General features: G+C 38.0%; 1 protein-coding gene across 1 annotated transcript; it reads right to left on the reverse strand.

The window, feature by feature from the left end:
• Positions 1-558: 558 nt before the first annotated feature.
• On the reverse strand, positions 559-1,244 carry LOC112194599. Its single transcript, XM_024334818.1, has 2 exons — positions 894-1,244; positions 559-777 (listed from the first exon to the last, which is right to left on the reverse strand). The coding sequence occupies exons 1-2, from the start codon at positions 1,242-1,244 to the stop codon at positions 559-561; spliced, it is 570 nt and encodes a 189-aa protein (XP_024190586.1).
• Positions 1,245-25,692: the final 24,448 nt, after the last annotated feature.

Genomic DNA, 25,692 nt, shown 5'->3' on the forward strand with positions numbered 1-25,692 from the left:
TTATATGTCATGATGTAATCAAGTAGTCAAACATAAACATATAAGGTAGTCAATGTAATTAATCTGACCATAAAGAGAAATTCCTTTATTCAACTCCAGATTGAGAAAACATAGCTAAAGAAACACCAGATAAGAAAATGAAATTAACAAAAAAAAAGAAGAAGAAGGAAAACGAAAAAATGCCTTAACATTGGCTGAAAATTTAATTGGTGCCTAGAACATCGCCGCTGATCAGGTCATCGATATGTTGTCCATTGTCTTCAAAAAATCAGAGACATTGAGTGGAGTGGTATCCAATGGTTCAGATGAATACCAAGGATCTGATTGATCGATATAGTATACTTCAGCTTTGTTGCCTTTGATGGAGGCTTGGTAAAGTGCCACTAGATGATCGGGCATGAAGCAGGTGCGCCAAAAATGGCCATTGCAACCACATCTAGTGCAAAAGCTTTCATTTTTCTTAGAGGCTTTGTTCATCTGACCTTTCCCTTTGTGGATTTTGGCATTGTTCTTTGAACCTAACCGTTGTTTGGTACTTCCATGGCCTTGACCATTAGGTCATTGACGGTCACGTCCCTTAACACGAGCACTAGTGTTGCCATGCTTGTTGCCATGTCTATTCGCATGACCACCAGTGAAAATAACATTCAACTCAGGTATGGGTTTAGACCCGGTAGGGCGAGATTGGTGGTTTTTCATTAGGAGCTCATTATTTTGCTCTGCCACTAAAAGACATGAGATGAGGTCTGCAAACTTCTTGAATCCTCTCTCTCGGTACTGTTGTTGCAGAACTAAGTTTGTGGCATGAAAAGTCAAAAAAGCTTTTTTGAGCTTGCTATCTTCATTGATAGGTTCTCCACATAATTTTAGTTGTGAGGTAATCCGGTGCATACAGAATTGAAATCAGTGACAAAGTTGAAGTCTTGAAGGCGCAAATGCGTCCATTCGTACCGTGCTCTAGGTAGAATAATGGTTTTCTGATGAGCAAATCGATCAGCCAATGCATCCCAAAGCTCAAGCGGGTCTTTCATCGTAATGTACTCATCTTTTAGGCTCTTGTCAAGATTATGTCGCAAGAAAATCATAGCCTTGGCGCGATCTAGCACAAATGACTTATTGCCAACTTTGATGGCATCTCCAAGGTTGTTAGCCATGAGATGAATTTCAGCATCAAGAACCCAGCTCAAATAGTTCTTGCCAGAAATTTCAAGAGGATCAAAGTCCAATTTTGTCAGATGCGTCATCTTCCTACATAGAGAAAAGATGAGATATATCAGGATCCATAATATGAGAATTGTATGTTCTATAAACAATGATAGAAAATTCATATATGAAACAGAGTTTCGAAGCGTTCATAAGTATGAACAATGGATCCCATAGGAAACACACGAAAAAAACATTCGTGTGATATCTATAGAACCAAAGGTTCTAAGACTACTCAATCAGAGGACTCGGGTCTTAAGCAATGGAACATGTAGTTCTCATTGTTGTATATGAAATATAAATTTTCAGCAAGTATACATTCAACAATTATAGGATCGCATAAAAAAAAATTGATATTCATCTATGAAGAAAAAAAAACTCATAGATCATTTGCCTTAATATAGGCAACTATGTTGCACCATAAGACTTGCGCATCATCATGGAGTTGAAATAAGAAGGAAAAAAAAGAGAGCAAATGTGTGCTGATAAGGTCGAGTAGTACCAATTTTAAAATGATTCACCCTCATTAAATCGATCCCCACATTCATACTCCACCGCTACGATGCCATAGCCACCATTTCATATAACAAACCCGCTAACGAGCGTACTGCAGCGGTAATCAGGTTGGAGGGGGTTAAAACAATGGTAAAATGGCTGAACTTATTGCTTATGTCGGTTTGCTATTAGGGAAGTTGATATTTTTTTTCATTGAAATCTGTTGGTTAACTTTTCAGACGGTCATATATGCAAGTCTTTGTTTCACCAAACTTGGAGGTTTCAGAAGCCACCGCGGAGTCAAATATTATAATGATTCTGAGTCCCGTAGCTAACATATAAGTTCGATAGACGGTGAAGACCAATCAATGCAATTGCCACCTTCATTCACGTATGAAAGAGGGGGTCAGAACTCGGTGAGATAACGATTTATTACTTAATGTTTTTATGCTGAATTTGTAAAATTATGCAGTCATGATTGATTGTGTGTCACATATGCAATGTTTTGATTAGTATGACATCTTATAGTTGACCAAATATAAAATTTATTTTTTGCAAACAATATCGGCTCGGTTCTATAATGCATTCATAGATAAGAAAAAACCTGAATTCGTATTGTACAATCCTTCAGGCGGCCGCTCCATGCTGACGGCATGGAAGAATAACAATAGTGTACGACTGTGTCAGGGATGGAAGGAATTTACTCATGACAACAACTTCAACTTCAGCAATGTGCTACAATTTCACCTTGTTGACAACAACACCTTTAGAGTTGCAAAGGTTGACAGTTAAAACAATGCATGTTTCATTAAAATATTTGTTCGAAAGCATGACAGTTTTCATAATTATGTAATTTCTCCTAATTTCAATATTATATTATGTGTGAAGTATGGTTATCTTTAGGGTTATTAATTATGTGTCAAAATTTATTATGCATTGTTAAAATATTTCACTATAATTTGATACATGGAATTCAATGTGCGACCTATATGCCATTACATTTGCCGGGGTCGATTGTTAATTATAAATCATATGTATGACCAGCGGTTTTTAGTGGAGATAGTTAATGCTTGTAAGTATATGTTACGAAGCGTCGGTCAGTGAAGTGGTAGCCTTTCTGACGAACATACCATGTGGGAGGTGAAGTGACCATTATAAAATGTAGTTATATGAAAACAAACCCAATGTAAATGAGATTCTAGGAATCTAAAAATATATGTATATATATGCGGACTGAAAGTCCAGTTACGGTCCACAAGTATGGCACCCAACCTTTGCCATCAATGAACTTTTATGAACCCCTTTACCATAACCTCGGTTCTTTTTCAATCCTTGAAATGGATTTGAAGAACCAATCCCAAATATGTACGAATACAAATTATCTCCGGTTCACAAAATTAAATTTTGTCATCGTGGTTATAATTGAGATGGAGGCAATTGGTTCGGTGTTGACGCCATTGTGAAGAATTTAAAGGTTATTCATGGAATTGATTTCCCAACAATCTCATACAAATTTCCACCCCACAACGAAGCCGGAGTCCCATATACATTGGTGTAATTTATACGACAATTATAAAGGAGTTGCGGAGTGGGTGGGTGATATTTCTGGGTTAATTTATAGTTCAAATAAAGGTGCATCACTATATCCTCGTCTACCATCAATTTGCGAATTTCCAAATGGATTGCATTTGTTATCGTCGTCTGTGATTTCATCATCATCATCTATAATACTGACAAAGAATGAAGCCCAACTCCGTAACAAACTTCAAACTTCACACTTATTACCCGAATGTCATCCAAGTAAGAGGCGATATAATTTGAAGCCACAGAATTTGGATGGTTGACATCAACAACGTAACGTGGTTCGAGTGGACTGATATTTAGCAACAATAGTCACATATGGTATGTGTAGATTATGTAACTACTTCAAATTTTCCTAACATGTGAAGATGTTAAGTCCACAATTGAGAAAATTGTTAAATAAATCTATGTCAATAACTGTATCGCTGTTAATTTATATAAATGCTTTAAAAATATGAAAGTATGATGCTTATTTGATTGCATATAATCATTTTACTTAAAATAGAAGCAACATTTCGATCGTCGGATTTCAGAACTAACAAAGGTTCCTTGCTGTAGTATGGAGTATACAGTCACGACCTTTTTATGTGAACAAAAGTTAGGTACATGTACTCGTACTTGTAATATAGTAAAAAATTGTTCGTAGATGAAAATATATGTGAGAATGACAATGGATGGCTAAATGGGGTGGACATACAGTTTCATTAACTGTGGTAACAGAATTAGGGAGTATTAAGTTGAACAGAAATTTCGCACGTTTGCTGACATTGATAGCCAAACACAGATTTTAGCAGTGGACAAAGGAGTGATGTGATGTGTCAGACCAGTATAGAATTATAAACCACATGGGGAAGAATACCCATATAAGATTCTCAATTTGTCATTGACATGGGGACCTGCATTATTTATTTCAACGGGGGCTGCACTATCAAGACATTGCAATGACAAGTATTGTGGATATAGAAACGATATCCGGGACGCGGGTCTCACTTCGTGTATGAAGCATATTACTCCCACAATAGTACATTCCAAGTCCATTCAATTGTCAAGTTAACTACACTGGTTGGACATGCATAGGATGACAAATATTGTTGGAATTAGACAGGAAACCCATCGTGGTTGAGATACCAACAAATGAAAAGCCGGGGGGAGGGGGGTTGTAATTTGAAGACTTGTGTTGCTATTGGCGTGTGTCCGGAATCCAACCCCATACAATATAGCACACAAATAACTACACATCCAGGTTAATTAAAGGGTATATTGGGAAGCAAAACTGACGATGTATACGTTGGAGAGAGTGAAGGTAAACACTTCCCCCAAATTAAGTTCAGATAATACATAATTAACAGGAATGACATCCTCCAGCAATAGCCATTACAATCATGAATCTGGCGACCAACGTCCCGTTTGTAGATATTGCAAGAGCAAAATGCACATACGAGTTACTGAAAGACGGTTCTATGTCAACCGGCCTTATTGGCGGTGCGATAGCATCATTGGAAAGGTAAAACATATAGTCTAATTAATATCAGATTACGTAAACTTGTGGTTTTATTTTCAGGATAATCGGTTGTGAGGGGGATTTTGTTTTGGTTGTAAATTAATTTGAACTATGCTGTCATATTGGTTCATATAGACTGAAGGTCTTAGTTGCAGAGGGATGATGTGAATGGATGAAAAACCTTATCTACTGACAACACACACACACACACCCAATTGTGATGCCAGACAATATAAGTTATAGTATGAACCCATTTTAGTTCATGATAAAATGTAAGTCGCACACATTTGAAACGTACATAACAGGTGAAGTCGTCACACGTTATAGCAATAATGTTGAAGCAGATCGTATAATCAACTCAGTTTTCATAGGTCGAGCTAGTGAAAGTTTCAGTCACAAATCCGAGCTATTACAGATGCAGGGGTGAAATGAAGAGCTTTATATCACAACATAAACTTAGCCAAGGCGAGATGTACTGGCTATGCATAGCAACAAACGAGAGGAACCTAATTCTTGTATATTAAATGCATTAGAAGTAACATGAGCATACACTGTTAGCCTGCATGGTTTGTAATTATGGATGAAAGTAATCGGATTTCAGGTGGATCCATATTGTGCATCTCTTTCTTGGCCGCACCAGTTTACGAACGTCAACTGAGAAGTCCCCAGAAAACAGTACGTGAAGTTGGATTCACATCAGGGTATCATTCCGTACGTGAAGTTGGATCCACATCAGGGTATCATTGGACTACGGAGCAAGAGCTCGACAATTTCTGGGTCGATGTTCGTATGGAAGAGATGGATAACGAAGCACTAGAGGAACTATTGTTAGACGATTCATGCGACGAACTCAAAGTGCATTCATCTCTCCATTTATCCGACTACTCACCCTAGAGGTGAAATGGGTGTACCGTTTTGGCGCTGTGAATGCGTTAGGTATTGAAGCATTGTAAATTAATGTGGCATTTGTTTTGTGGCATCTGGTTTGTTAATGGAGTCACTTATATTGTTGTTAACTGATATTTGCGTTAGTCGTTCGGAATAGAACTGCAATAATGGAAACTAAATGCGAAAGAGGTTAGAGCGCATATGAACAGTTCAATGTTGCTACTTTGGTGTAACAGTCATGCTGGACTGAATTGATGAACTACGTTTTTTAGAGGCTAAAAAGTAAAATATTTGTGTTAAAAATCATAACATTGTCATATTCATTACTGTTAAGGTACGTATTGATTTAGTACAATACTATGTCTAGACAGTAATATTTGGGTAGAAGTATTTTGGTCGTAATTATATAAGTGAAAGTACATATAATATATGTAAGCACTTGGCTATTTCCAGATAAAAATCTTATTACAACAACTACGAGCAATGGTTGAACGACCCATAAGCTGTATACTTTTGAACCTGTAATAGGTGCATACTTGGTAAGTTGGTTGATAACCGCATGGAGATGATACCGGAGAGGGATAAACCGGTGGCTCAGATCAATACGTGAAGGAGACTAACCGTCACAAGCAGTGGATAAACGGTTTAGAGAACTAGGCATGTATGAGGAATTATTTCAGAGTTACAAACATACCACTTCAGACCTTGGCCACTATCAAGTACAATGGGCATAATCCACATTCAAAATTGAACTGTAATTAATTTCATATGTACAGGCAATGTAGAATTTAGTCAGTAATCGACCCAGCAAAAAAAGATTTACCAGTGTAATAGATAACATGGGTTTAATTGACCCCAAACCTACACCAACGCGACATATATATGACTATATATTTATATAGGTACACAGTTATGGACTAAGGAAATATATAAAAACTACATATTATACGTCCTTACATACGTACACCAACAAGTACATACAAATGTAACATGATACATCGAGAAAAACATGGTTTTAGAAAAATTATCACATCACTAATGTCTAGTGAAATTGATGGTCAAGTATTTAATCTTATAATATAGTAATTAAAGATTAAGGTACATGTAGCACAGTCGAATTAAAGAAGATGATGGATCCGATTCCAATTTGCTTCATGGCAGCAACATGTATCTAAGTTGATCATCTTAGCTACAACACAAGCACACTCGACACTAAGCAACTTATTAAACAGTGGACAACAACACGACCACTCGGATCTAACTATCACTAATTGAAGCACAAGCGACGCTAAAAGTAGCAACATGATGAAATGGAGTTCAGCATTGACACTAGATATGCAAGTGATCCTAAGATGACGCAGATGGTAATTCAACAATCTACGTTCATGTTGGTGAAACAGGCAACTCCATATGCGACTAGGATCGTCCACATCTTCGACTAGGATCATGTCATTGATACATAATGGGAGAAATCGGTGATTTCAACCTCCCATACTTCATAATAACTGTGGCCTTTCAGAAGAAGAATGTCAAAAAGGCGGTGAGTATATGCCTTATGTGTGTAACGCACCCCGCCCTACTGTGGCATCCCGTAGGTGGAATCCCACAGCGCTGCAACCCCGAGCCAGTGAAAAATCGACATGTCACGAATGACATCCCGAAACCGCAAGGCTTTTTGGGTTTAGTTTGTTGGTTTACAAAACATTTTCTTAGACAAATCATTCTAGCAATCGAATTTTGAAATGGACTATGAGTTTTGGGCTTACAATCGGAGCCCAATTTGGAAAACAAATCACTAAGTAACTATAAGTATGAGAGAAGCGCCCCAAGGTCACGGGCCTCTCGAAATTTTGTAAATAAGCTAGTAGAACACAAATAAATAAATCGGTAAGAAAGTAAATAAGTAAGCGACTTAAAAATCCGTTAAAGGACTAAAAACCTTAAATTGATAAAGTCAAAGAGAGATACGCCAAGCCGGACCATGTGCCTCCTCTGCACGCTCCCCAACCATATGCTCAAAACCTGCACACTGTTGTAGGGGTGAGCTTTCGTCCTCGCATGCCCAATAAGGGCCGACCCTACCATGCTAGGTTTGAAAAATAATATACTTGAAAATATTTACAGCGTAATATTGTGCACGTTTATCGAAAACATTAAAAAAAAATGGCAACGACAAACATTTATTTTATTTTATAAAGCATATGCAGTATGCTAAATCAACCTGAGCTCAGAAATACTCACCTGCAGGATTTCCAACTCACCTGTGACCGAAACCCTGGTTTCATGTACCCAGTAAACCAGGTCAACTGCCGATCATAGCCAAATCCATCAACATTATCCATTCACTTTCCTTACCAGCTATGGGCAACGAGAGTCTCCATTTACTGGCCCAATTCCATATGACGTTACTGTCGATTCCCTACATACACTACTAAGGTGACACATGCTCGACACAACATATGGTCATATCGCCCCTCCGGAGGTTCACAGTTTCGATACCGTAGGAAGCATCGCTCCTATCAATCTCAAGTCACAGCAATCATATCATATCTCATCATAACAAGCAGTGTCTAGCCTCGGTTGTCATTTAGTTTCGATAATCAATAATTCAATGCAGTAAAAAATCATCGAGGCATCGACTATGACATCCATAAACACTTTTGCAGGCAACATATTTTATATAAGCATATACACACAAAAGAAAGCCACTAACAAGATAAGGATGGCTCACCCTAATGACACAACATTTGAATCATTTCGGAGATGGTGATCATACTTAGCATTTTGATCTTATTTCTTTACCTTTTCTACTTTAAGAACACAAATCACAATTTCCATTCCCGAACCATTCACTTGACGTAGTAAGCTCATTTAGGATATGATGATCGTACTTCTTTCCTTAATGTAATTCGGGTCAACCGAGTTGACATTTTTACTTAGTCTTTAAACCTTAAGCAAATAAATACTAACTACCATTCCCGAATGATCATGATTCCTAAAATCATTCCAAGTTATGGTCAGTTTAAAGTTAAGTAATCCGCTCATGGTTTAATTAACTTAACTATGCTCATTTAACCTTTTTACTGTCAATTTCCACTAGACTCAAATCCCTTTTTTTCCTCATTACCAACCTCGTTCACCTTGCCATACAACATTCCACAGTTGATAACAGATTCGCCATTTTAACTAATAAAACCAATTTTCTCAATACAAACTGCCAGTTTACTCTTATCCACAGTATAGTCAAGTTATCATCAAGGCATCAGTCAACTAAGCAAACGAAGCAATCAAGCAGACTCCATTCCAATTAGTAATAATTGGAAGAAATTTACTATCACTACACCAAAGCCCTGGATTGGCAGAGACCAAAACTTACCATCTCTTCTTCTCCAACTAGGAAACTGTCCTAGCTGCATTCCACAACCATTAACCATATGAATGCCTAGCAGAAATTATACCATCAATGAACAACCCTCAACCAATCTTTCATCCAAAACAGAGTTCGGAAATCCTTACCAATCTCCAATACCAATTAGGCTGAACCAACACTTTCTCCCTCCTCCAAAATCTCCAAAACGCAGATTCCGTGAACCTCAATTCCTCCAAATTGAATAACACATAATTAGGACTTCCGATTCGTAACGGAATAAAGGCCTCAACCAAAGAGAGGTGTCGAAAATTACCTAGTTACGTCAGTTTAAGAGTCCGGCGGTCGTGGGCAGTGGAGTTACAAACTCTCACGCGCGGACGACAGCACGTGCGTCGCGTGTGACGTTTCAGGGTAGCGCCTGATCTCGGGGTTTTGAGGTGTTGATTCCATTTCTGAAGGTGCTTTACCTTGTGTTGAGCTGGATATTGGAGAACATTGATACCCAGAGCTTTAAGCTCTGGTGATGGCACTTACTGGTTTCTCTGATGCCCGGTTGGTGGTGAGGCTTCTGGGCTTTGACAATCGGCTTGCCCCGAGCTCGTTGGTGGCGGCATAAGCCAAGGAAATGGCCGGAAATTAGAGAAGGATGATGAACAATGATTTCGCAGGTTTGGAAATCGAGTGTGAAGGTTGGGATTGATGCATGGCTGTGATTAATTTCTCTTGGATTTTGGTCGGACTTGGATTATGGTTTGAAGCAGTGACGAGAGGGTCTGGCCGGAAATCAACAAAAGGGAAGGGGCAGTGGCGTCGTAGCTTTCCGGGCATGCATGTGGTGGTTAGAAGCTTTCGATCGGCGGCGGAATGGCTGGGCTTTGATCGGATTTGGGCACTGGTTCGAAGGGTGGAGGTGGTGTTGTAAGGTGGTGGCCGGAGATGATGTTTTCTGGCGAAGGCAGAGGGAAGAAGAAGAGAAAGAGAGAGGTCGGGGGGGGGGGGGGAGAGATGCGGTCGAGAGAGGAGAGAGGGAGAGGATGGAAGTCTATGGTTTTTCCGTTGTTAGTTTTCTATTTATACCTATGTCCATGAAATACCCATTTTACCCTTGCGACGAGTTACGAAACTCTTCTAGCTAATCGCTTTCGGTTTTGGGCTCGTAACTTTTCATTTATTCGTTTTTCGTCGGAAACTTCCTAAGTTAATTCTCAACTTCGTCCTAGGCCCAAAACTCGATTTTGTTAAGACTAATAATTCAAATCTTCTCTACAACTCAATTCGACTTCCTTTCAAATTTGCTTCGATGATCTTTTGCTTCAATGAACTTTAGTAACCTTCTAGGCCCAAATGAAAGAATCTCGGCCCAAACTTAAATCATAAGGCCTAAATCGTGATCTCGATACCAAAATAATCTCTGAAATCGTTTTCTTCACTTAAATCACCTTGCGGAAATCTTATTGGCGAAAAATTACCTTCTAAAAATTAAACAAAATTTTCAGGGGCTTACACTCTAGCCCCCTTAAAATAAATTTCGTCCTCGAAATTTGCCCAATACATGAATGAGAGAGGTTACTTCTTTTCGCCTCGAACTCGAGTGTGCACAAGACATTGTTTTACCTTCCTCTGATACTTTTTGAACCTTTACCTTTCACATGGTTCATCTTACTTCACTTATGGGGATGATCTCTTCAAACTCTATAACTATTTGTTTTTCGCAATTTGCAATTTTTCCTCAATCACGTTGTGTGTTAGTGCATACATTTGATATCATAGTCTCACCCAACTCCTCTGAGCTCAATGCCATAGACAAAGACATTATCATTCCAGCATTTCTGAATAGTTGAAAGAGCCTTAAAAGATCGGAGACTAACACTTAGTCACCCACTAATCTCAATAACAGCATACTGCAAAGCAGTGGTAAATCCACTTGTCAACCTCGTTTCCATAACTAAATGGCCAGCACAGAATTTCTCAAGCATTACTTTGTAAACAATTCATGTGGAGTGCCCCATCACGCATCATCTTACACAACACAATGACATTCGTAAAACTTTCACAATTTGTGCTTCCATTAATTCCATATCCCCATTCCGGAGTTTTTTTTTTTTTTGGTCGATTCATTAAGTGTTCCTATTATACTTTCCATAGGATACACTTTTCTCCACGAGTGATACTTCTTTTTGATAAGCAACTTGCTAAATAGCAACTTCGTTGCAACCATGCAATAATAGCTTACTTTTCAAAATCATCAAAAAAAAATTGACGTTTACACCAAATTTCCATTCAACAAGAGTAGAAAATTACTCACGAATTTGAACCTTAAATATGAGTAGCAACCAAGGAAACCAAGCTTTGTCTGTATGTCTAATATAAATAACTTTTGTAGAACGTCACAATGAATGACACGTCAACTATGTCATCACTGACGTCAGCCTCGTAGTTATCAACTATCTTGGTTGTCAAACCTCATACACCCTTATTCGTAGCTTTAGCGGATACTATTTGCTCCATGAACAAACAATTGTGGCAGCTTGTCCATATGACGTCGAAACCAAGCACACAACTCAGTATAGTTGATGTCACATTGTAAAATCGCGACAATTAGGTATCTACTACACGTCATGAGACACCAATGAATAGGTCGCTTGGTATTGACCGAACAAACCGTCCAATGCTCAAGGTGTCAAGTTGCAACAATACATTTTGATGAGACTCAACGAAATTCGAGGATTACCAATCGAAGTTGACTCCTCAGAATCTGTAAAGTTCATAGCATTTCCATTCATGATCGACCTTGAACTATCATTTTTCACCCTATGAACTCGTTTGAAGTCAAAACTCAGAAATCAAGTCATAAGCTCTCCTTCAATTTTTGGTCAAGCCAAAACAGTTGAATAGGTAAAGTGCCTATAATTTCCTTGTGTCCTCGTTCGACAACAAGAAAAAGTAATTTCTAAATATTTTCCTCTAAAGTAATCCTTTACTGTTGCAATGGGTGTCCTGAGTAAATTTGAAGGTGAACAAACATTCTTCCAACCATGAGCTTTACATAAAAAGAGTAACCAAAGGTAAAAGAAAACCACAGTGAGATTAACATTTCAAGTTTCCAAGAAGTTGGAAAATAATTTTGAAGGAGTTCACGACTAAAATTTATGGACATGCAATTTCAACCAAAACAAGATCCACAGATTCAATGTGGAGATGTAGATTGAGATCGTAGTAAAATTTTCAGAATTTAAGAGTAGTTGAGGTCAGATAAAGCTACGTTCGATGTAGCTGCAGAAACAAAATAGTGAAATTCCCAAAATTTCAATTTTGCTTGAAAACAGATTGGGGAAATTTTTTAACTTTCCTACTTTTCGAACAAGATTTGTTGGCAAGAACCACTGGGTAGGTAAGGAAATAATTTCAAAGGCATTTCGCTGAAACAGCCGTGAAGATAGTCGGAGCTTGTTTTCAAAGTCTAGGCTGCGAAATTTCTAAAGGACCAATAATGTCCTAGCTGATGCGGCTGAAATAGCCTCACAATTTAACCCTGCAAAATGTAGTTGTCAGTATAGGATAAGCAGGGATCGTTCAGTCCGGGGATTGTAGGGTACACCTACACAAAAAGGTCAATTAACAAATAAACGAATAAAATGGGGGGTTTTGAATTTGGTTTCTAATCTACTTAAAATAAAAACAAAACAAATAAAATTATCTACAATGATCGACTTCCCTAACCTTGACCAATACCACTAAGAAATTACTAAGTGTAAAAACAGAAAATCCATTTCAACATGCTACAAAAATGTGCCCATCTTAAATGCCTAGATAAGAGCTCAAATGAAAAGCCTCAGCGGATCAATCCACTTATCTGATTCATTCTAATGTAGGCTTGAATCGGAAAAGTCCTTACCAAGCCTAATACTACTAATTTTCGAAAACACTCAGCGTAATTCTCTTAACTAGTAGTATTATCTAACCCTCGAATCAACTCACACGTGCAAATTAACCATTAGACATAGAATTTAACACGTAATTTCCAGAATCGTTTAACCATTGAACATAGTTTTTACCACTTTTTAGAACTAATTGCTACTTGTTTAACTCAGCGCCTTAACAAATAACAATTACTCTTGGCAAATTAAGAAAACACACAAGAACTCTCACCATTATTCTAGCATGCAAACTTATTAACCTAACTCTGAAAATTACCTAAACACGTAAAAGGGCACAAGATTGTAACATGCATCATAAAAGAATTCTCGAAATTAACTCAATAATAAACTGAAAATCTCAACAATATTAATAAAAATATTCTGAAAATTCCATGTCTCCAATTACACAACTCGCAAATTGAAACACACAAAACCGAAACAAAAATTATAAGTAGAGTCATAGTTACACTTTGAAGCTTTCCTCAGCGGCTTAGCAACAAGGTGATGAACTTGTCTCTACTATGGTGGTGGAGCGTCCTTGACTCAGCGCCTTAGAGCTTTGTAGATTGATGGATGGATGGTGTCACGGTCTTGTAGGTGATGGAAGTTTAAGGAGTGAATTGGGCAGTCTTGGAATGGTTTTTGGCCAGGAAGTGATCTTGGCTGGGAAGTGATGCCGATTATGTTCTGGATGTTGCCTATTTATAGGGGAGCATTGGTTGGCTTTTCCAGCTGAAACGTCTCCTTTATGGCCTTAAATCCTCTCATAATGGGGCAATTCTTTTAATTTCCAAGCTGAAACGTCTTTCTCTTATTTATTTTCCAGCTGAAACATCTTTCTCTTTTATTCCTCAACTGAAATGTCTTTTCTGCTTTATTTCCCTTCTTCATTGCTTGGTCAACCTGATTTAATAAAGGGCAGAAAAATTAAATTCTTTTAGAGAAAATAAAAAGAATTAAAACAATTTAATTTCAGAAAAATACTCCCATAAATTCTATCTTAAGGCCCACAGATTTGCATGACGGTGAGGAATCCTGATCCAGCTAGGATTCTTCATGAATTTTGCGTTTTCTGCCTATTTCACTCCAAACACTCTACAAGACTCTTAAAATGACTCGATGACTCAAAACACGAAACTTAAGGGAGAAACAAGGCTAAAATGGGGCACATATTCAATAATATCGTCACACTTTTTGGTCCTATCACTAGCTTTGTAAAACAAAACAATTTAGTAAAGAAAACTCGATTGTTTAAGGTGTAGTCTCTTGACTAATGAGCAAAATATTTTGAGTAATGCAAGAGACGAAAATTAGCTTTTGTAGTAAGAAGCAAGAATGTAAAACGGTTAATGTAAACTCTGGGTGTGGAAGAGATGTATCGAAGTCCTTGCCTCAAAAGTGTACGCGTGAGGCAAACGCGTAAATCGTCACCTAGATTTTCGAACTTGTACTCGTCTCTTACCCTTTTTATGCCTCGAATCCCAGTGTAGTGGATTTCTGTCCAAGCAAAACTAGGAGATGCATCGATTCGGGAGAGCTACTGTTGACTTGTGGATTCTCATTTTTCCATTCGAATCTCCAAATATATGTGTCAAAGTTTCTAGCCCTGACGTACTTCCTCCAAACTAATCATCGTCACTAAGAGAAAACTAATTCAAACTTTTCTATTACTCCCTGACGTCACCATTTTAGCTTCTTTCTAACCACGTAATCAAAGTTGTCTTTCAAGAGTGTGCTACCAACTTGTCTACTTTCCGAAATTTGTAGCGTTTTTTACTGCAAAGCAATCACAGATTCCTTGAGATGAAGAAAACTGGCTGCTAAAGTTAAAATCCTTTAAAGATCTCTTCTTGACCACTCCTAGAAACGTTGCTGGTGATCCTACTAAATACTAGTACAAGGTCGTGACCTTGTGACCTCAAAGCGTCCTAACATTTCCAAGTGCGTTGCTGGTACCGCAATCATTTGTTTTCCCAACAATTTCCCTAATTATAGGGAACATAATTTCTCAACTCTCTGCGGACCAATTGGAACCCAAGAATAGTTTCTACGACCCTTCTAGTAGTTCCTAAATTTCTTGTGTTTCCCAACAAAATAATATTGTCAACACAACAATACAATATTAGATTTTCTAAAGCAACAAAGCTTCATATCGTCCCACCACTTAACAACAAGATTGGGGAGATGCCAAGCTCAAGCAATACTTAACTTCATGTTTGTGTTGCCGTTACATGTTTCCCTATCCGTCCACCACTTGGGAAACACTTGAGAGGTGTCTGCCTTACTCGAAAGTCACACCTTCTTTCCGTAGAGCATTGATGGGGAACCGCTGCAGTTGGGCCATCACTCGGAAGAAAGAAGAGGAAATCGAGCGAAAATATGAACACCACTTATCCAAATGACTATATAGGGGTCATTATCTCACTTTTTACTCAAATTTTCACTTTGATCCACCCGACACTCTATATTTTTCAATACGTGCAACAATATATGTAGTACAATAACTTCAATTCATCAATAAAATTTTACTCTATAACACTAGCATGGAGGTACACAAATATTCCTTTCAACTTCATCTCTAACCTACTTTTCCGAGTACCAACTCACCCAATATAACCTCGTTAACTCCTTAACGCTCAATCCCCTGGTAATTAACCCAACACTTTATCTAATTTTCATACTTACTACATGTGGAGCGTTTGTGGTCGAGTGGCATCATGATGGCGTTAGCAATTTAAAATTTCAACAACACTTTAAAGCACCACAAAGAGAGAAACTAAATAATTTTCCAAGGAATCTCAAAAGTATCTTTACTCTTTCAAATCCAGTAGTAATTCTTTGAACGACTCGGAAGTAGTCTCAATGAAAAATATTTGTAAGTGAAATGAGGCAAAAAGTTATCATCCGAAAAGGGTAAAATAAAGAAGGAGGTCAAAAACACATTTTTGCCAACCTATTTTTAAACGTCCAAGAAAACAGAGTGTTTTGCTCAAAAATATTCAACACTTGAAAAATTTAGGGGAAATTACTGGTCACTCCCTGTACTTTTATGGCGTCAACAGTTCAATCCTTACTATCCTAATTTTAACAAATTACTCCTCAAACATTCAAATTTCACACAATGTGGTCCAAAATGACTATTTTACCCCTCACACACACACACACACATATATATATATATATACACACAGTCCGGCTACACTAAGGACGTCCTTAGTTTTTCTTAGGTACGGATTTTTGGTTTTCACCCACTTTCCGATCACATTTTCACATCTTAACCTTTCAGTTTTTAGGTCCTAATGTATAGATCACCTCTGCAAATTTTCAGCCAATTTGGTGATCATTAAGGCATCCAAAACTGCAATTTACCATTATAAATACGAACGGTTCCTGTTCGACAGATTCGGTCCGTTCGTGTAAATTGCAGTTTTGGATGCCTTAACGATCACCAAATTGGCTGAAATTTTGCAGGGGGGATCTATACATTAGGCTCTAAAAACTGAACGGTTAAGATGTGAAAATGTGATCGGAAAGTGGGTGAAAACACCAAATCCATACCTAAACCTTAGGTAAGGACATCCTTACCTGAGAAAAATCCTATATATATATATATATATATATATATATATATATCTCACTTGATACTTGGCAGAAGACGGAGATGGCGGAAATGTTTCGTGAGAGCGGGAGAGAGTGAGAGCGAGAGAGAGAGTGAGGGGTAAATATATATAAAATATATAAGATGAAGCAAGGGGTAAATATATATAAATTTATACACACACACACACACATATATAAAAGATGGAGAGTGAGAGAGAGAGAGGAATTAAAAAAAGAGAAAAAAAAGGAAGTAAGGGTAAAATAGTCATTTTGAACCTATTGTGTGAAAACTAGAGAGAACCAGGACTAAACTGTTTAATTTAAAAGGCGATGGACTGAACTGTTTTTAAGAGAAAAGTACAGGGAGTGACCAGTAATTTCTCCAAAAATTTAAAAAGGGTTGCTAGTTTTGCAAAAACAATATCAAAAGTACTTCGGAACCTAGCTCTGATACCAAGTTTTCTGTGGCATCCCGTAGGTGGAATCCAACAGCGCCGCGCCCCGAGCCATTGAGAAACCGACATGTCACGAATGACATCCCGATGACTCATCAACCCCAAACAGCAAGGCCTTTTGGGTTTAGTTTTTTGGTTTACAAAACATTTTCTTGGACACATCATTCTAGCAACCGAACAACATATTTTTAAAAGCGGAATTTTGAAATGGACTATGAGTTTTGGGCTTACAATCGAAGCCCAATTTGGAAAACAAATCACTAAGTAACTACAAGTATGAGAGAAGTGCCCCAGGGTCACAGGCCTATTTTGTAAATAAGCGAGTAGATTACAAATAAATAAATCAGTAAGAAAGAAAATAAGTAAGTGACTTAAAAATACGGTAAAGGACTAAAAACCTTAAATTGATAAAGTCAAAGAGAGATACGCCAAGCCGGATCGTGTGCCTCCTCTGCACGGTCCCCGACCACATGCCCGAAACCTGCACACGGTTGTAGGGGTGAGCTTTCGTCCTCGCATGCCCAGTAAGGGCCGACGCTACCATGTTAGGTTTGAAAAATAATATACTTAAAAATATTTACTACGTAATATTGTTCACATTTATCGAAAACATTAAAAAAAATGCTGGAAACCACAAACATTTATTTTCTTTTATAAAGCATATGCAGTATGCTAAATCAACCTGAGCACAGAGATACTCATCTGCAAGATTTCCAACTCACCTGTGACCGAAACCCTGGTTTCCTGTACCCGGTAAACCAGGTCAACTGCCGATCATAGCCAAATCCATCAACATTATCCATTCACTTTCCTTACCGGCTATGGGCAGCGAGAGTGTCCATTTACTGGCCCAATGCCATATGACATCACTGTCGATTCCCTACGTACACTACTAAGGTGACACGGGCTCGACACAACATATGGTCATATCGCCCCTCCGGAGGTTCACGGTTTCGACACTGTAGGAAGCATCGCTCCTATCACTCTCAGGTCACAGCAATCATATCATATCTCATCATAACAAGTAGTGTCTAGACTCGGTTGTCATTTAGTTTTGATAATCAATAATTCAATGCAGTAAAAAAATCATCGAGGCATCAACTATGACATCCATAAACACTTTTGCAGGCAACATATTATATATAAGCATATACACACAAAAGAAAGCCACTAACAAGATAAGGATGGCTCACCCTACCTGGATATGGCGTGCTCACCCATAGTTAGATTTGTTCTCGACTTTCAATACTTCGTCTAGTTTCATGTGCACATGCTCGAGTCCTTTGAAATAAATTTAAACTAATGAGCAACTTCACATTATCATAACGTATTAACCGAATAACCAAGCGTTGATTTAATTTCTTTGAAGTCATGTGAATTATCCTTTAATAGATAAAATCTTCATCCATTCCCAAACAACCTAAATGACACAGCATTTGAATCATTTCGGAGATGGTGATCATACTTAGCACTTTGATCTTTATTTCTTTACCCTTTCTACTTTAAGAACACAAATCACAATTTCCATTCCCGAACAATTCACTTGACGTAGTAAGCTCATTCAAGATATGGTGATCGTACTTCTTTCCTTAATGTAATTCGGGTCAACCAAGTTGACATTTTTACTTAGTTTTTAAACCTTAAGCAAGTAAATACTAATTACCATTCCCGAATGATCATGATTCCTAAAATCATTCCAAGTTATGGTCAGTTTAAAGTTAAGTAATCCGCTCATGGTTTAATTAACTTAACTATGCTCATTTAACCTTTTTACTGTCAATTTCCACTAGACTCAAATTCCTCTTTTTCCTCATTACCAACTTCGTTCACCTTGCCATACAACATTCCACAGTTGATAACAGATTCGCCATTTTAACTAATAAAACCAATTTTCTCAATACAAACTGCCAGTTCACTCTTATCCATAATATAGTCAAGTTATCATCAAGGCATCAGTCAACTAAGGAAACGAAGCAATCATGCAGACTCCATTCCAACTAGTAACAATCGCTAGAAATTTACAATCACTACACCAAAGCCCTGGATTGGCAGAGACCAAAACTTACCATCTCTTCTTCTCCAACTTGGAAACCAATTCTGTCCTAACTGCATTCCACAACCATTAACCATATGAATCCCTAGCAGAAATTATACCATCAATGAACAACCCTCAACCAATCTTTCATCCAAAACAGAGTCAGAAATCCTTACCAATCTCCAATACCAATTAGGTTGAACCAAAACTTTCTCGCACCTCCAAAATCTCCAAAACGCAGATTCCGTGAACCTCAACTCCTCCAAATTGAATAACACATAATTAGGACTTCCGAGTCGTAAAGGAATAAAGGCTTCAACCAAAGAGAGGTGTCAAAAATTACCTAGTTAAGTCAGTCTGAGCAGGATATTGGAGAACGTTGATACCTAGAGCTTTGAGCTCCAGTGATGGCACTTAAGGGTTCCTCTGATGTCAGGTCAGTGGTGAGGCTTCTGGGCTTTGACAATCGGTTTGCGCAGAGCTCGTTGGTGGCTGCATGAGCCAAGGAAACGCCAGGAAATCAGAGAAGGATGATGAATAGTGATTTTGCAAGTTTGGAAATCGAGTGTGAAGGTTGGGACTGATTGATTACACGCATTTCTATGCTTGTAATTGTATCCAAAGCACTGGAAATAAGTTAATCCTCAAGTTAATTATTATGTAATTAATCCATTTTTATTTATTTTGTAGGAAATAAGCGGAATTACGGAAATCGAGAGAAAATGACCTCAAAATGGAGCAATTCGGAATTTCCGAGAAAAGGACGAAATTATTGATTTCTTAATCAATCAATTAAGCATTGGTTAATTAACTAGCTTAATTGATCATGCAATGCACGTTTGGTATACTTAATTGGTTTGACCAATTATGAGGTGACATGTGGCATTGACTTGTTTGTTTTGATCCAAATTATGCTGCAGCCATTACATGTCTCCTTGCCTAAATAACCAAAACGCACCGCATCACATGAATGGGTCCAAACCCGCATCACACGAATTGGCAGCCACACAAATATATATCATCATCCTCTCCTCTGAGAACAGAACCCAACGGATACGCAGCGCCACACATACCAAAACAGAGGGCAGCCTTTGGGGTGCTCTCACTCTCCTCTCCTATCCTCCTCCATATTTCCTCTTTTCTTTCTATTTTGTTTTGAGATTTGAAGGACTACTCTCACAAAGCTTCAAGGATCTATCAAATGGCTCAATCTCCACAAGATTCAAGATTTGGGTATTTTGTGGGGTTATAATTCAAGGCTAGTCATGCTAGCTCCATAGCTATTTATGACTATCCTTGTTTTCTCCTACACTTCTCTACTCTTTGTTATTTGAATTTTGTAATTTTGATGTTCATGAACATGGGTTGTGAGTAGTCACTTTTGGGAGCTAGGGTTTCTAACTCTAGCTCAATTTTGATGTAATGAACATATTTTCAAGTGATAAATAATATATTTTCATATGGGTGCACTCTAATTACTATGTCAATTGATTCTTGATGCATAAATTTTAGGGAATTGACCACTCTCTTTGTTATGTTTTGAGATTTGTGTTGTGTGATACAATTGGTGGTTCTTTTGTTCACTAGCTTCATGTAATTAGTGTGGTGTGTCAAGTAGTTGCTTAATCGAGAATTAATGATTGCCTAAGTTTTTATTTTCTTGTGCCCTTCGCCTTTAATCCTAGACGTTGTGGCCCTAACAAGGCATAATGATTAGGGTTAGAGAGTTCATTCTTGCCTTAACCGGAAGAATGGATACCAAATAAGAGAAATTGACTTAGTGGCCTTAACCGGCATTAGGTAGAGAATTACGTAATCATTACATTTTAGGTTGTAACTATTGCATGCTTAAATCCCTAATTTCTAGAGCTCTACGCCTTTAGCTCATGTTTTGGTAGCCCTGGTAAGGTACTAATTCATGAGTTAGAGAGTTCATATTTGTCCTAACCGAAAATGTGAATACACTTAAGGAAATTCGGCTTAGTGGCCTTGACCGGCATTAAGTACGGGAGTTGGATCTCATGAAAATATGTTTGTTTGCTTGAAATGTGTTCTTTGCATTAAAATTGCTAGAGAGTGATCCCTAGTACCCAATTCTATCTCTCTTTTATTTTTTTCTTTGTTTTTAATTGTTGTTGTTAATTTAGTTTTTGACGTAGTCTTTTAGATAAATTAAAATCACAATTTTGAATGACAATTTCTACCTCATTGTAAATAGCCATCACTAGGCTCTTAGTTTTGATTAGGCTTTGGTGAAAACCAAAGCCGAGCATTGCTAAGGCTTGGTGCCTTAGAATAGTATTTTTATTTTATTTTCTTTTCTTTTTACTTTTGTTTGCTTAGTGACTTTAGTTCCGACCACCCAAGAATTGTGGGTTAGCCACTAATCCCCGTGATACGATAAACTTTGGGCTTAGTATTTCCCTATTTTGACAATGATACGTACGCTTGCGTAAATGTGTATCAAGTCACTGATGCATGGCTGTCATTAATTTCTCTTGGATTTTGGTCGGACTTGGATTGTGGTTCGATTGGTGGTAGCAGTGGCGAGAGGGGATGGCCGGAAATCAACAAAAGGGAAGGGGCAGTGGCGTCGTAGCTTTCCGTGCATGCATGTGGTGGTTAGGAATGGCTGAGCTTTGATCGGATTTGGGCACTGGTTCGAAGGGTGGAGGCGGTGTTGTAAGGTGGTGGCCGGAGATGATTTTTGCTGACGAAGGCAGAGGGAAGAAGAAGAGAAAGAGAGGTCAGGGGAGAGAGAGATGCGGCCGAGAGAGGAGAGAGGGAGAGAATGGAAGTCTAGGGTTTTTCCATTGTTAGTTTTCTATTTATACTTATGTCCGTAAAATACCTATTTTGCCCTTGCGACGAGTTACGATACTCTTCTAGCTAATCGCTTTCGGTTTTGGGCTCGTAACTTTTCATTTATTCGTTTTTTGTCTGAAACTTCCTAAGTTAATTCTCGACTTCATCCTAGGCCCAAAACTTGATTTTGTTAAAACTAATAATTCAAATCTTCTCTACAACTCAATTCGCCCTTTCAAATTTGCTTCGACGATCTTTTGCTTCAATGAACTTTAGTAACCTTCTAGGCCCAAATGAAAGAATCTCGGCCCAAACTTAAATCATAAGGCCCAAATCATGATCTCGATACCAAAACAATCTCTGAAATCGTTTTCTTCACTTCAATCACCTTGCGAAAATCTTATTGGCAAAAAATTACCTTCTAAAAATTAAACAAAATTTTCAGGGGCTCACACCTACACCTCACTTGTTAAACGAAAAGCCGACTGAATTTGACTTTCATCATGTTTACATTTCTTAAAATAATTATTTATCTACTTTAACTCGCTCTTTCCTTCTGTAGAAAATTCCCCCTTTGTTCACACAGAGACACATGCTAGGCGACAACTGGGGAATCGCCACGATAAGATTGGTCGGCTTACCGAACATTGAGTACCTGGTATAGGTTACAGAAGAAGGACCCATAAAGTGGCTGAAACATCAATGGGAAATATTTCTAGAACGTATCAGAGATGGGGAAGGACGGTTCGTATTGTTGTCCAAATACAACGGCAACATGGAGTTCACCATTCAGCGATTTAATGTCATTAGCCAGTTGATAGTGCGGAACTCGAAACCCTCCAATGGTTATGAACTGGACCAAGAAGGGTCATTGACAGGGCTACTGGACTCCTTCATGTGGGATCAGAACGTCACTGTGGTGAGTTAATACTTTTAAACTGAAGCATCTGTTGTAATGGTCTGCTGTAGTCATGTTTCAGATGTGAGTCTCATTACAATTGTCAAGGTCCACAGCGCCGGTCGTACCAAAAGGTTCGCTTCACGATACACTGAAAGAGGATGGGACGCTGGGAGTCTGCAACTTGCGTTGGAGGTCAGTGCCTGCAAAAGGGTGGGAACGATTTCGGTCAGATAATGGTTTAGACGGTATGCGATGCTGTGCTTTCACCTATATCAGTTGGTTTTGTTTCTCTGTATTAGTGTTCAACATTGAGCATAGGACTCTGACAATGTGGCACAACCGACCGACCTCGGCAAGACCTTTGTTTGCCCTTTTTCTAGGTAATGTGGCGGGAGAGGTGGAACTCGCAATGGAAGAAGAAGGATCCAATGGAATGATCCAATGGGGATGATTTGCCCCAATAGATCACAGATGTAAATATGGCAGAACTTGGTTAGCAACAGGCACAAGTGGAAAGGGTCCCTGATAGGTGGAATATATTCGCTCGGCAAAATGTAGGATTCAGCGTCGACACGGTGTAAGTATTGTATTTTTTGGTTCATTATATTTTGAAGGAATACACATAACTGAAGTGATTATGTTAGTTAAACTAAAAGTACATGTGCATGCATGACATCTACTTCTAGGACAACGTCAACTAACACTCTTAATATCGCTATGTTATTGCAAGCACTGCCGGTAGAATTTGCTAGGTCGCTGTTTGGCCCAACAGGAAAACAGTTTATCAAGGTCCGAAAAATCGGACGGTCAGGTGTGGATCATTACGGCGGTGCCAACCAACTCAACCCACTATTTCAGTACGGGATATAAGAAAATGAAAGATGATCTCCACCTAGAAGTCGGATCCACCATCTGTGTCACGTCCGGAATCTTAAGTTATTGTTTTACTAGTTGTTCGGATGGTAAACGAGAGTTATTTTATTTTCGGCTCCATTTCGAACTATTAGGGGGCCCTAAAAGTTGACTTTTTTTTTTTTCGGGTCAAAATTTGAGAAAATATTCTTCATGAAAGTTGTAGAAGACGTTAAACCGAGTTCGTAAACATGTGGCACGCTAAAATCGGAGTTATAACGAAGAAGTTATAAGGGTTTCAAGTCAGTGGCAATTTTGTAATTTCACTGAAAATGTATTCTATAAATAGCATGTCTGACTTGCCATTTCTGGAAATACCCAGAAAATTCCAGATTTGCTTATCCCGCCGACCTAACTTCCCGACGTCACTACCGCTTCGTCCAACCACCTATGGCCATAATATTAGTACCTATCTCTTCGTCTTGAAACAGGCTTTCCATCAATATATTCCTTGCATCCTATCATGCACTATAGACGACGAATCGAAGCCAAGAAGTTTACTGTAGCAATTGGGTTTTTCGGCTATTTCTTCAAATTCCAGACAAATCCGGCCAAATCGGAGATTGTGGCTAACTGGGCTTTGTTCCTCTTGCCATGTTCTACCAATCTACCAAGTTTCATCATCAAATTTGAGCCGTGGAAGGAGAATCGGAGATTTGAGTAAAATTGAGGGTTTTTCGGTTTTCAGGTAAAATCGACCATGTACACTCAAAATTGATCAATATTGTAGTTATGAAAGATGCTTAGAATGTTGAGATGATGCTGTGGAAGAAATTTGGTGGCCGGAGTAGGAGTTGGCAGCCGCATGAACAGTGTAGTTCTTGAACAGTAACTTAAATTCTATTTTTTAGCTAATTAAATCACATAATTGATGTAGAGTTTGTATATGTGATTTTGATAAAGATTGGAGAAGTTTTGAATTGATTATGAAATTCTGAAATTTAGAATTTCGATTATCGATTTACGAGAATCCGACCGTCGGATTTCTTTCGAATTTGCTTTAGAAATTGTAAATCGATGAACATAAATTATTGGTGAAGTTTGGATGAATATCATGGAGAATTGAAGGAGTTAAGATTAAAGGAGACATTTAGGAATTCGATTTAATTATCGCAAATTTAAATTTCAGTCCTATATTTATTTATTTATGAGCGTTATATTATACAGGACGTGAGGAGGAACCACACGGGGAAAAATTCGAATAAACGGCAAGCTTAGCTGTATACTGTGTGTGGACTTTTGTTTTTAAAGAATGATGCATGCATTTATTTCCCGAAATAATAATTTATTTATTATTTTATTTATCGAGCATAATATTTTTCTTTGGATTATAATTTTGGCATTGTTTTTCCATATGAATTTCGGATACGAATTTATTATGATCGGATTTTGAATTATGATTTGTTTTTTGGGAATAAGATTTAATTTCGGAGATTGATTATGATTTATTTCAATTATGATTCGGAAATGGATATTGAGCTTTTGATGATTTATCTCTTATATATGATTTTTGAAATCATGATTTAAGTGATTTTTGACGAATTATTTTCCGAGGTCATTTCCGGAATTTATTAATACATTTTATTATTCGATATTGAGATTTCTGGAATATTTTTCGAAAATGGGATTTTCGATGGAATTATAGTTATCGTTTATTTCTCGCCTAATTGTTTTTGAATTCAAGAATAATTTTGGCGTGCGGGGCCACGTCATTGGAATATACTTATTTTCTTTTTCTCGTGAGAAAATGGGGAAGCCTTATGGATTTATGGATTTACTTGTTTTCGGATATTTTCTTTCACCATACTTGGGTTGATATAAGTTGTTCGTTTAGTTCTCCTCCTCACGTGAGTTGCAGTCAAGGCTCCTCCTCACTTACTTTGTGTTTGTGGGTCGAAGTTGAGGATAGAGCATGGGATGCTCCGACCCGAGCCTGGGAGGCTCCTTTGTTGTATGGTGATCGCTTCTTTTCCATATCCTATTATTACTTGACTAGCGAGGCTAGTCCAATTTCTCTTAACCAGCGGGG

Source organism: Rosa chinensis, chromosome 3 (assembly GCF_002994745.2).
Source record: "Rosa chinensis cultivar Old Blush chromosome 3, RchiOBHm-V2, whole genome shotgun sequence".
NCBI classification, from domain to species: domain Eukaryota; kingdom Viridiplantae; phylum Streptophyta; class Magnoliopsida; order Rosales; family Rosaceae; genus Rosa; species Rosa chinensis.